The 12696-nt window shown below is 34.1% G+C and overlaps 1 protein-coding gene across 5 annotated transcripts in view; it reads left to right on the plus strand.

Annotated features, from left to right (window-relative positions):
• The window catches only part of NCAM2 (neural cell adhesion molecule 2), a 548173-nt gene that overhangs the window by 319454 nt on the left and 216023 nt on the right, over positions 1-12696 (plus strand). For all 5 annotated transcript variants that reach the window (XM_009446220.5, XM_054675113.2, XM_531397.8 and 2 more), the window contains one exon: positions 8672-8789. In XM_009446220.5, coding sequence (XP_009444495.3) covers positions 8672-8789 — 118 coding nt within the window. The remainder of the gene's footprint in view (positions 1-8671; positions 8790-12696) is intronic.

The raw sequence follows: 12696 nt of genomic DNA on the forward strand, positions 1-12696 counted from the left end.
CAATCCAGGCCATGGAATTCTGAAAAGAAAATTGTTATCTCACAGTTTGTCTGGTGATATTTTAAATTCTGTTATATTTCTTAATAGCAATATGTCTGCTGCGATTTACTTTTAAGGGTCTTCAAATAGATGACATACATATGCTATCCAAATATATTGGTCATATTAAGTGGGGAGATAGGACACTGCAAGATGTCTCGAATTAATCCAGAACTGGAATTCTGTGATTACTTTTAAACTTGTTGACATATATATGATCAGAGCCTTATTTAAACAATAAGGAATTAATATATATATATTAACAAAGTGATTTTCAGATGCTTACTTTTTTATTGATATTTAATTGATCACTTCAGTGTGACTTTGAACATTTAGCCCACACTTTAGGATTCTTACTGCCTTTTGAAAGCTGTGTATTTAAAGCCATACTTTTCTTAGTTAATGGGATAAAAAGTAAAAGATTTATAGGGGAGAAAAATGAAAGTAGTTCCAATTATTTCTTTCTGGCAGTTTATCAAAGGTGGAAATAATGCTGTTCTTACAAAATTTGTTATTTTATTTACTTTTTTTATTATTATACTTTAAGTTCTAGGGTACATGTGCACAACGTGTAGGTTTGTTACATATGTTTACATGTGCCATGTTGGTGTGCTGCACCCATTAACTTATTTTAAAAACATGCAATAATAACTTGCCAAAATTGAAACACCAGATCATATATTTATTTTTTGCATTATTAAGATATTACAGTAAAATGACCAGTTTTAAAAACCAAGATAACCCTTTCTCCAACATCTCCATCATCTTCCAATTTTATCTTTTATTCTTTTTTTTTTTTTTTTTTTTTTTTGAGACAGAGTCTCACTCTGTTGCCCATGTTGGAGTGCAATGGCGTGATCTCGGCTCACTACACCCCTACAACCTCTGCCTCCCAGGTTCAAGTGATTCTCCTGCCTCAGCCTCCCAAGTTGCTGGCATTACAGGTGCCTACCACCACGCTCAGCTAATTTTTGTACTTTTAGGAGAGACAGGGTTTCACCTTCTTGGCCAGGCTGGTCTCAAACTCCTGACCTCAGGCGATCTGCCTGCCTCAGCCTCCCAAAGTGCTGGGATTACAGGCGTTAGCCACCGCGCCCAGCCATATTTATTCTTGATATATAAATAAAACAAATATAGCCCCTGTATATTGGTCCTTGGACCATTAGCACATAAACCCCCCGGTGCCAAATTCAAAAATTTACACATCCGACTATTTTAAATTACCCTGCATAAGCCTATTTTAAACATTTACAATCAGCCTGCTTTGGAAACCGCAAAACTGCACCTAACTTCTGCTAGCCATACACAGACTCCAAGGGCAATACAAGACACCAAGCCCACAGCTGCCCTTCTACCTTCTGAGAGAGTCTGAGAGACGCTGCTGTACTGTTGATGACATCACGTGGACACATTATCCCCCTCTCAGATTCTTCACTCTTCCAGGAGTTTCCTTCCCCTTCTCCCACTCTCTGAGTGGTGACTGGACATGGTGTCTTTAAACAGCCTCCTGCTATCAGGAACTTCCCATGTCAAGCAACTTGTATGAGTAGCACCTAAGTCAAACTCATTGTGTGTTAATGCCTCCTATCATCATAAGTTTTTCCTTGATGAGTCCTGAAATCTTCACACTTACTTATACTTTCCAACAGATTATTTTCTGCAGAATTTTGCAAAAATGAGTACTACCAACTCTAAAAATACGTTCTGAAATCTTACACCTTTAGATTACTTTTAAATATACATCATGACTTTTATTATACATTATTTTTCTTATAAGTTTTATATGATTCTTAAAATTAATTAATTTTTTTTTTGAGATAGAGTCTTGCTCTGTTGCCCAGGCAGTGACACAATCACAGGTCACTACGACCTCGACTTCCCAGGCTCAAGCTATCCTCCCATCTCAGCCTCTTAAATAGCTGGGAGTACAGGCACACACCATCCTATCCTGCTAATTTTTTCTATTTTTTTGTAGCGACAGGGTCTCATTATGTTTCTCAGGCTCATCTCAATCTCCTGGGCTCAGGTGATTCTCCTGCCTCAGCCTCCCAGATCGCTGGGATTACAGGTGCGAGCCACCAGGCCTTGACTTCTTTTTAAACTTGAATTACCAACTTGTATTCTAGTCCGTTTTGTACCCCAGGTGGTCCCAAAACTTTTCTTTAATGTATAGGTTGACATAAAACAGGTGAATTCTCAGATCAGTTTCTGCAATCAGTCTTTCCTGATATATTTTAGAACCTGAGAAAGACTTTTGGATAAGGAGATAATTGAACTTTTTCTCCATTAGCACAATCCAATAGCTGACTTTCTCAAAAGAAAATCCATCTGCACACAGATACATGGTTGGAAAAGGGGTGACCCAAGAGAGTTTCTGAAAGGTGTTTGGGACCTCAAGGTTTCTTGAAATACTCTGAGGGCCTTCCATGTAGAATATTGTTAACTGTAGAATGTACGCTGAAAGAATATAAAAATTGCCATGTTTAGTGGTGAAATTAACTTTCAAGAATTAAAGGAACATTCAAGCTTGCATTTATTTATTTATGTATTTATTGACTTGAGAGATCTTCCATATTCACTATGGCCTTTTATTTAATTATTATCTCATACTGTGGAAAGACTTCTTTTGACAAAAATAAAGTCACAGTAATGTTTTACCTCCTTTCAACTGTAACTTTTCACTTAGATTTTATTTAATAAGCCCTTTAGATTGGTGGTAAAATGTTGTAGACATCTAGTGATGGATTAGCTTTAGTAAATTGTATTTAAAAATCTATTAAATTTTTTATTTTTATGTTTTTTAATTTGTTCATTTATACTTCTCTGATTATAAAAATAATCCAATGTTAGTATAGAAAATTGTATAATGTCTACTGAGGACAATTCAAAAGAGCTGATTATATTCTTAAATCAACATATTAAATATTCATTTACCACTTTACCTATGAATTTCAATTATGGTTAATTAAATATAGAATTTATTATGTAAACAAATGCTGTAATAAATATGTATCTGGTCATATTTGGCCAGGTGACTTATACTTGCCCAATAGTGTATCCACAGGGTTTGGAATACTGATCAGTTTGAGTAAAAGTGAAGACTTATTTATATATTGACATAAATATGTCTCTTACATGTAATGTCAGCTTGATAAAAGAAACAGAATACAGAAACAGGCATATTTTTAAAAGAAAGAAAAAATATTGAAATATTAATCAATATTTGCATAAATAAATGCATATGCTGGCCAGGCTCTGTGAGACACTCCTGAGGCAGGAGTACTGCTTGAGCCCAAGAGTTGGAGACTGCAGTGAGAGGCTATGATCACACCACTGCATGTCAGCTTGGGTGACAGAGGGAGACACTGTATCAAAAAGAAAAAAAAAAAAAATGCAAGCACAGTCAGCTCTTCATATTCGTGGTCTTACACTGGTGTTTTCAACCAATTTGGATGGAAAATATTTTTTAAAATAGCAATAAAATTAACAATACAAAAATGAAAACATACAAATAAAGAACAATATAGTATAACAACTATCTGAGGGAGTTCCTAGAATCAATCCTCTGTGAATACGAGTTAACAACTGTAATTAATAAAAATAACTAACCAAGGCCGGTGCAGTGGCTCACGCCTGTAATCCCAGCACTTTGGGAGGCCAACACAGGTGGATCACGAGGTCAAGAGTTTGAGACCAGCCTGGCCAACATGGTGAAACCCCATCTCTACTAAAAACACAAAAATTAGCTGGGCATGATGGCGCATGCCTGTAGTCCCAGCTGCTCAGGAGGCTGAGGCAGGAGAATCACTTGAACCCAGGAGGCAGAGGTTGCAGTGAGCTGAGATCATACCACTGCACTCCAGCCTGTCCGACAGAGTGAGACTCCATAAGAACAAAAAATAAACAATAATAACTAACCAGGAAAATGAAAAGGTCAATAATTTTAGTTGCCTCTTATTTTATTTTATTTTTGATCTTGTACATATGATCTACACAAAAAGCCAATTTAAAAGAAACATAATAATCAGGTTCCTTTGGCAAATAATTAGAAAATGGAGAAAAGCATAATTATGAAAATGCAACAAAGCATCAGTTAACAATTTTTCATTGTTTTTGTACTTGCTGTCTAAGGAAGGAAATACTTATTTGATTAAACTGCTGATTCCTCTTATATTAACTTTCACTAAGAATGTAATCGTAAATGCCAATGGAACCTTTTTTTGATTTCTCTTAAACCAACTTAATGAGCCAAATTTGATCCTCACTCTTCTACAGTCTGATGGTACTGTATAAAGCCTTTACTGTGTTGTTCAGATAGGTTTGATTTTAGAAGTCAGTACTCAATACCTTATGGCAGTTAGGTCACGGCTTTACTATATTCACAAATTAGGAACAACCATGTAGAAAATGCCCAAAATTTGCTATTCGTCAAATATGCATAGAAATGCTCTATTGATTAGATTTTGTAACAAGACGGATATACCAAATCAGTTGACACTGAAGATTGAAGACCACTCAGCTACATTTATTTAAAAAGAACTGTATGTACGTATTTAGTTTATAGTAATCAGGAAGATAGACTTTTTTTTCCAAACGAAATTATAAAATTATTGTTCCTTATGCCCATCATTTTATACTTTGCATTTTTAAATTTTGTATGCATTTTGAGTTCCAGAAAAGTATTCTCATTAAATAGCACTTTAAATTGATCACCCTCATAAATTCAGAATGGAGGACTATGACAATTAACCAGAAGCAATATTAATGAAAATTGAGAGCTGTTAGATCATATTACAGCATTTGCAGCAGTAGGGAAGAGCAAAACATACAAATTTTTAAAAAAAGAAAACAGATGGATTTCATTGATGCCTGATATGACTATATGAAAGTAACAATTTCATGATCAAAATCATGATGAATGCATTCTCCATAATTGAGATGTCTTATTGTATATTGAGAGGCTATATAATATTAAAATACTAGTCATTCTTTACCTCATATAAGCAATTAAGTATTTGAAAAATTGTGAAAGATGTAAATTGTAAAATGAGGGTACTTCATTTGTTATCAAAGGAAGGTTCTTAAAATTAACTGAAAACATGTAATTTCTTACTATCCATGAGTAATAAAAATAGCTTTGCAAATGTGGCTTCCCAGGTGTTTCACTTTTCTAACTTCATATAATAAAATGCAATGGAAAGAGATGTGTTAATGAAATTATGGGAAGACCCAAAGAAATAAACTAATTTGCTTTTCATACAGACTGAGAATATAAATAGAGAATGTTAGAACTATCAAATAACTTTGGTGTTAATCTGCTCTATCTATTCTCTTGGCCAGGAACCAAGATCACTTCTGTGACTTTCTAATGGACACACAGCCCTAAATGTAAAATCATTTTTCTGATGATTAGTGATAACAAGCATTTTTTCATATGTTTGCTGGTCGCTTTTATGTTTTCTTTTGAGAAATGTCTGTTCATGTCATTTTCCCATTTTTAATTGGATTATTATTTTTTTCTTGTTGACTTGTTTAAGTTCCTTATAGATTCCGGATATTCAACCTTTATCAGAGGCATAGATTGCAAACATTTTCTCCCATTCTGTAGGCTGTCTGTTCATTCTGTTGATAATTGGTTTTGCTGTGCAAAAGCTGTTTAGTTTAATTAGGTCCCACTCGTCAATTTTTGTATTTATTGCAATTGCTTTTGAGGACTTAGCCATAAATTCTTAGCCAAAGCCAGTGTCGAGAAGTGTATGTCCTAAGTTTTTTTTTATATATACTTTTTTATAGTTTGAGGCATTACATTTAACCCTTTAATCCATCTTAAGTTAATCTTTGTATATGATGAAAGATAGTGGTCCAGTTGAATTCTTTTGCATATGGCTCGCCATTTATCCCAGCACCACTTACCGAATAAGGAGTCAACATTTTGTTAACTTTGTCAAAGTTCAGATGGGTATAGGTGTGCAGCTTTCATCCTCAGAGAAATGTAAATCAAAACCACAATGAGATACCATCTCACACCAGTCAGAATGAATATTATTTAAAAAGTCAAAAAATAACAGGTGCCGTCAAGACTTCAGAGAAAAAGGAATGCTTATACACTGTTGATGAGAATGTAAATAGTTCAACCATCGTGGAAAGTAATTTTGAGATTTTGCAAAGAACTTAAGCAGAACTGCCATTTGAGCCAACAATCCCATTACTGGGTAAATACCAAAAGGAAAATAAATTGTAACAGACACATGCACTTGTACGATTATCACAGTGCTATTCACAATAGCAAGGACATGGAGTCAACCTTGGTACCCATCAACGGTGGACTGGATAAATAAAATGCAGTACCTATACACCATGGACTACTACACTGCAAAAAACAAACAAACAAACATGAAATCATGTCCTTTGCTGCAACATGGATGCAACTGTAGGCCGTAATCCTAAGCAAATTCACACAGGAACAGGAACAGAAAACCAAATACTGCATATCCTCACATTGAATACCCATGGACATAAAGATGGCAGCAATAGACACTGAGGACTACTAGAGAAGGGAAAGAGGGAGGTGGGATGGTCTGAAAAACTACCTATTGGGTATCATGCTAACTATCTGGATGACAGAACCACCTTTACCCCAAACCTCAGAATCATGCAATATACCCAGTTAACAAACCTGTCCATATGTCCCCTGAATCCAAAAAAAGAAAACGTAAAAAGAAGTAAAGAGAAAAAAAGGGTTGTGAGTCTTAAGATTAGCAGTCCTCTGCTAGGTGAAAAATCTATGTGTGCATTTATTTGTTGCTTTATATTTAAAACAGAATTGGAATTGAATTACAAATGAGTATACTTCCTGGCTGTGCTTGAGTGGAGTTAGTTTTCCTTGGCTCAAATAAATTTGAAGGAATTAGTGGGTGCCGGTTAATCTGAACCAAACAAGCTGTGACATGAATAGGCATTTCATGGTTGATATCATCTTTATCTTCTGAGAAATATTTGAGGGTTGAGGAAAGACTTAGAAGACTCAGAAAACATATGAAATTGCTGAATGCCATTATTCATAAAAGGTAAATCAGTCTGTCAAATTAGTGGTATCTCTGTTGCCTAAGCAACCGGTCAGGAGAATTATAACTTGAAGGTAGTCCACCACGTCCATGTTAGTGGGAGTTAATAGAACTACTTCACTATACATCCCCATGTTTCTTCCAGCTAAAGAAAAAATAGAAACTTTCCAGGAAGCGTTGACTACTTAACACATACAGAATACAAATCCATGAAAGAATTCATTTCATTGTAATTCTCTAAGGAATGAAAAACCTTTACTGTAATAAAAAGAGTAATACTGCTCTTGCAACTAATGTATAAATAATGATAGGTAAAACATGCATTTTGTTTAAAATGTTATTTTCCATAATTACAGAGGAAGAAAAACAGGGTACAGATAGTCAAATGACAATGTACTTAAAATTCAGAGTTAATATCTGAAAAAGTTCTATCTTTTGTAATACTAGTAATTATTATGTTACTTTAGAGACAACATGTCAGATTATGTTTCTTGTATCTAAATTCATAAAGGCAGAAACTTGATTTATTGTGTTTAATTACTAAGTTACATACCAGTTCTTATCTCTACCATCAATGGAGGTAATGTGGCATCAACGCTGACCTGAATGCTATTATAGAGATATTTGAGTATAATCACACTTGTAAATGCCTGTCTGGTATTGTTTAGTATATGTAAAAAATATTAATATACTTAATTTTAGGAATATTACTTTATGATATTCAGCTTAAAATTATGAAAGTGTGCATTGAGTCACAATTTATCCTCTACTTTGAAATTTAGCTTCTATTGTGGATGCTAGTGATTTGTTTATTGCAAACAGTGCATTTCAGTAACAGTTTCAACATGTTCCAAATGTGCAGCATATACAGTTTTTGCAATGTAATTAGTTAGAAATTGGAGATGCTTAATTTTAAAATCGAACAGTTCATGAAAATCTATTTCCATTCTCTGTATGGCTTATGCAGTTTCTCTTCATAAAATGTTCTATAGCTGCTTGAAGAAATTAAGTGTAGTTAATCAGAAAGAACATTATGGTTTGACACCTAATTTGAAAGCCCTGTTTTGAAGCAGTGATATATTGCTTATGGCATTACACAGACCAATGAGAAGCCAAATAGGAAATCCACTTATGCTCAAAGTAGATCTCCATATTGATGTAAGTTAGGGTGGTATTGTCTTTTTCTGAGACATAATTCCTAAAAGTATATATGTTTGCTAAAATATGTACTTTATTGTTTAATAGATTTAGTAGTGAAATAGCTTTACAATGAATTGATATAATTATTGCACATTAGAACACAGATCATTGATGGACATTTGGACATATGTAACAAACCTGTACGTTGTGCACATGTACCCTAGAACTTAAAGTATAATAAAAATAAAATAAAAAAGAACGCAGAGCAGTGATAAAGTTATTTTACTGTGAAACCAAATCAGTTTCATTAATATAAATGGAGATGTGAAGGATGACATTTGAAAGCTTAAAATGTAGCAAAAATTCTCTAAATGATGGTAGTGAAGGTGTTTTCGTCTCTATTTATTCTGTATTCATCTCTCCTTCAGTGCCGCCAGCAATCTCAATGCCTCAGAAATCTTTTAATGCCACAGCAGAGAGAGGAGAAGAAATGACATTTTCCTGCAGGGCCTCAGGCTCTCCAGAACCCGCCATCTCCTGGTTCAGGTAGGTTATGCACCCCTCTCCCTCTGGCTTGTGTCCATTATCAGGCTTATGGAACAGTATTGGGATCTTAATCATTTTGGTAAAAAGCAAACCATTGCATTTTAGTTTCATTAAAAAAAAATCCTGGTGCTATCTTTGGGGCGTACGGTGGTTAGATTAAACTGCTAAAGAGATCAACAGTGTGACCCCGCTCTAGTATTCTGAGTCAAAGGCTGTACCCATTATACTTATTCTGTCTGTAAAAGCAGACTTTTGGAAAAATGGGACCAGGAGCACCTGTGACTTATTCAAACATTTTATTATCATTACAATTTATCTTGAAATTGATATTCTAGTGTTATTGACACCACTGTCATATGTATACAATATCATTTTATTAGAATATAATTGTGTATATTTGTATTATACACAAAATGTTGTATTATAGAAAAAAACTGATTTATAGCATTAAAATTCAATGAATTTACTGTGTAATTTTTAAAAATTACCTCATCAAATGAGGAAATTCTGTATTCTAAATCTATAATTTGATAGTTTATTTTTTTAGAATTTTAAAATACTATTTGATTTTTATTAAGTTCAAGAATATTTTTTAAATATTCCATTCTTTTAGATTGTGTCTCAAACTACTAAATTGGAGACGATGAACTTTAAAACTGGACCATCTTGTAAATATGCATTAGTAATGCAGGTTGCTACAGAAGCATTAGCTACAAGTATTTACAGAATCACTTCATAAACCATATAGTGAAAAATTATTTAAAAAGATTAGTAAAATATACATCAGAAGTGCAAAAGTGTCCCTACTAAGTATTAGGTTGTTGTTTTAAAAGTTCTTTGAAGGACAACAATTGAAATCCCAAACTAACTTTTATTCTTTTTTGCTTGAGCATGTACTGATATTACCTTCAACTTTCAACCCTTTGTTTCTACTGCTTATCATTTTAATATAGGATGTAACAATAAATGAGATGTTTCTTCAAATATTATGTGTTTAGATATTCTTTTCAGACACTAATTTTCTTGGGACAAACTGTTGGTATTTTTTAGTAGGATTACACCTTGAATATTAACAGATTCACCCCAGATAATCATCGTCTGTCTCAGTGACTGCTGATTTACTAATGTGGATCCTTAAAAGTCCATATCAGACCTAATTGTATCACAGAAAAGCTACTGAATCATTCATTCCAATGAAAAGATACTGTTCTACAATCTTTTTTCCTATGGTTTTGTATTTCCAAAGAGATATCTTTTTTCTTATTTGAACAGCATTTATTTAACAGATAAAGAAAGTAAAGCACAAAAATAATATGAGCAGGAAATTGAACAACAAACATGAGCTTGAGATACTCATGTTCCACTTTGTATGTAGTGGGAAAAACATCCTAAACTTCAAGCTTATGCCGATCTTAGCTAATGTAATTGATGATTCCACAAACCAATAGTGGGAATAGTAGCTGGTAGGAAAGTACAGGTGAATAAGCCTTGTTTTGAAATAATTTTCCAGTCATTTATTAAGGAATGCTATAAAATGTAAACTGTTCTGTGTAAAGGGGCTAGAAGTCTTCCTGCATTCAAGAGGAAGAAAGGAACATGTATCTTTATCCTGTGAATTCATCCTGACGTGCACTTCATCATTTCTGAGGCAGAAATACATGGAAACTGGGTGTGTGATTGTTACAGTGTTAGAACATATGTCCTTGAAAAATATGACACCAGGTTTAAGAAGAAAATCTCCTTTACTTCTGAGATTACTTGATCACAATGATTCCAAGTTTAATAGTAATTTCAGATTCCCCACCTATTTATGTTGATGTTAAGTTATGCAGATTCCTCATTAGTCGCATCTTTAGGATAATATTAGAACACTTACCATCAAGTCAGAATAGTAATTGTGAGACTAGATGCTTTTAGTTTGGTCAGTTTAGTTGTCTACAGCACAACCCTTTCAAATAACAGCTTACCAATTACTTCTCACCAGAATACCAAGATCCTCCAGCAGCTGGGAAGTGTTAGCTGGCTTGGTTTTTCAGAGAGACTTCTTTTCTGCGGAGATTTTTTTTTCTTAAAGTTTTACATTCCTTCAAAACTGTTTTCTTATATTTAATTAGAAATAGTATTATATAGACTAGTATAAATCAGATTCAAAGAATAATATAATGAGTAATTTAAATTTATATTTTTTCTTCTCCATATCTTCATATGGTATTAGTTTCATCCTTTGGATAGAATGAAATAACAATTTATTGAAAACCTAAATAATTGTTCTAGTCTCTGAATATAAAATATATACTGGGAGGATGAGAATGTGTGGTTGTAACATTAACGAAGGTAAAATTTGTGTTAGAGGGAAATTCTGACCTTTTATCTGTACATATAGACATGTCATGTTTGTGGAAAAGAAAAAAATCCTGAAAGTATCAGGAAATGTAGGGTAGCATCCCGAGAGAAATGTCCAGACTGTTTCATAGAGATAATATTTCCAAGCGAGATAAGTGAAGTCAGTTGTACTAGTCAGCTTGGGCTGCCAAAACCAAATACCACCCACTGGGTAGTTCACACAATAGGAATTCCTTGATCTCTTGACTTCGTGATCCGCCTGCCTTTGCCTCCCAAAGTGCTGGGATTACAGGCGCGAGCAACCACCAACATGGTGAAACCCCATGCATGGTGGTACGCGCCTGTAGTCCTAGCTACTCTGGAGGCTGAAGCAGGAGAATAGCTTGAACCCGGGAGACAGAGGTTGCAGTGAGCCGAGTTCGCGCCACTACACTCTAGCCAGGCAACAGAGCAAGACTCTGTCTCAAAAAAAAAAAAAATTTCTTTTCCCATATTTCTGGACACTAGATGTTTAAGATCAAGATACCAGCAGGGTGGCCTTCCCTCTGTGTACAAACTCATGGAGAGAGAGAGTTCTGGTTATCTTCCTCCTCTTTCAGGAACAGCAATCCTTTTTTGTTTGTTTTTAATAATTTCAACTTTTATCTTAGATTCGCAGGTTTGTTACATGAGTATAATTTATAGAAACCGAAAGTAGATAAGTGGTTGCCTGGGACTGGATATGAGAATAGAGATTAACTGTGAATGGGTATAAGAGATCTCTTGTGATGGTTGAACCACTCAATACAGTTACTAAAACTTCAGCCAACCAAACAAAAACCACCAGTTTTATGGGATTAAGGCCTCACTCTTATACTCTCATTTAAACTTAATGTCCTCCATGGAGGCCTTATTTTCAAATACAGTCATTCTGGGGGTTAGGACACCAACATGTGAATTTGAGGGTTGGGAAAACCCAATTTAGTTCATAACATCAATAAGATAATTAAAGACCATAATAGGGGAATTATAAAACATGTTCACAAAGAGAATCAAAAACACTTAGTGACATGTAAATCCAAGAGGGAGTAAAAGCAGTGACTCTAAAGGTTCCCTCCTTCATTTTCGTTAAAACGGTACTTCTATATTGAGAATACAATATGGATTTTTATTGTTAGCCCATTAATTTTGTAAATTTAATTTATTTTAAAATGTTCCATTTAAACCCCACTTAATCATGATACACAGGCATGCCCAGCATAATGACCTATCAATGACACGCCTCATATGTGATGGTGGTTCCATAAGATTATAATGGAGCTGAAAATGTCCTATTGTCTATTGACATCGCAGCCATCATAAAATCATAGCTCAACATATTACTCATGAGTTGGTAGTTACACTGGTGTAAACAAACCAATATATAAAAGCATATACATATTTTATACACTACATAATACTTGATAAATATGTTACTGGTTTATATATTTACTGTACCATACTTTTAATCATTATTTTAGAGTGTACTCCTTCTACTTATAAAAGAGAGAAGTTAACTGTAAAACAGCCTCAGTCAGTTTCTTTA

The sequence above is a fragment of the Pan troglodytes genome, chromosome 22 (assembly GCF_028858775.2).
Source record: "Pan troglodytes isolate AG18354 chromosome 22, NHGRI_mPanTro3-v2.0_pri, whole genome shotgun sequence".
Lineage (NCBI taxonomy): Eukaryota > Metazoa > Chordata > Mammalia > Primates > Hominidae > Pan > Pan troglodytes.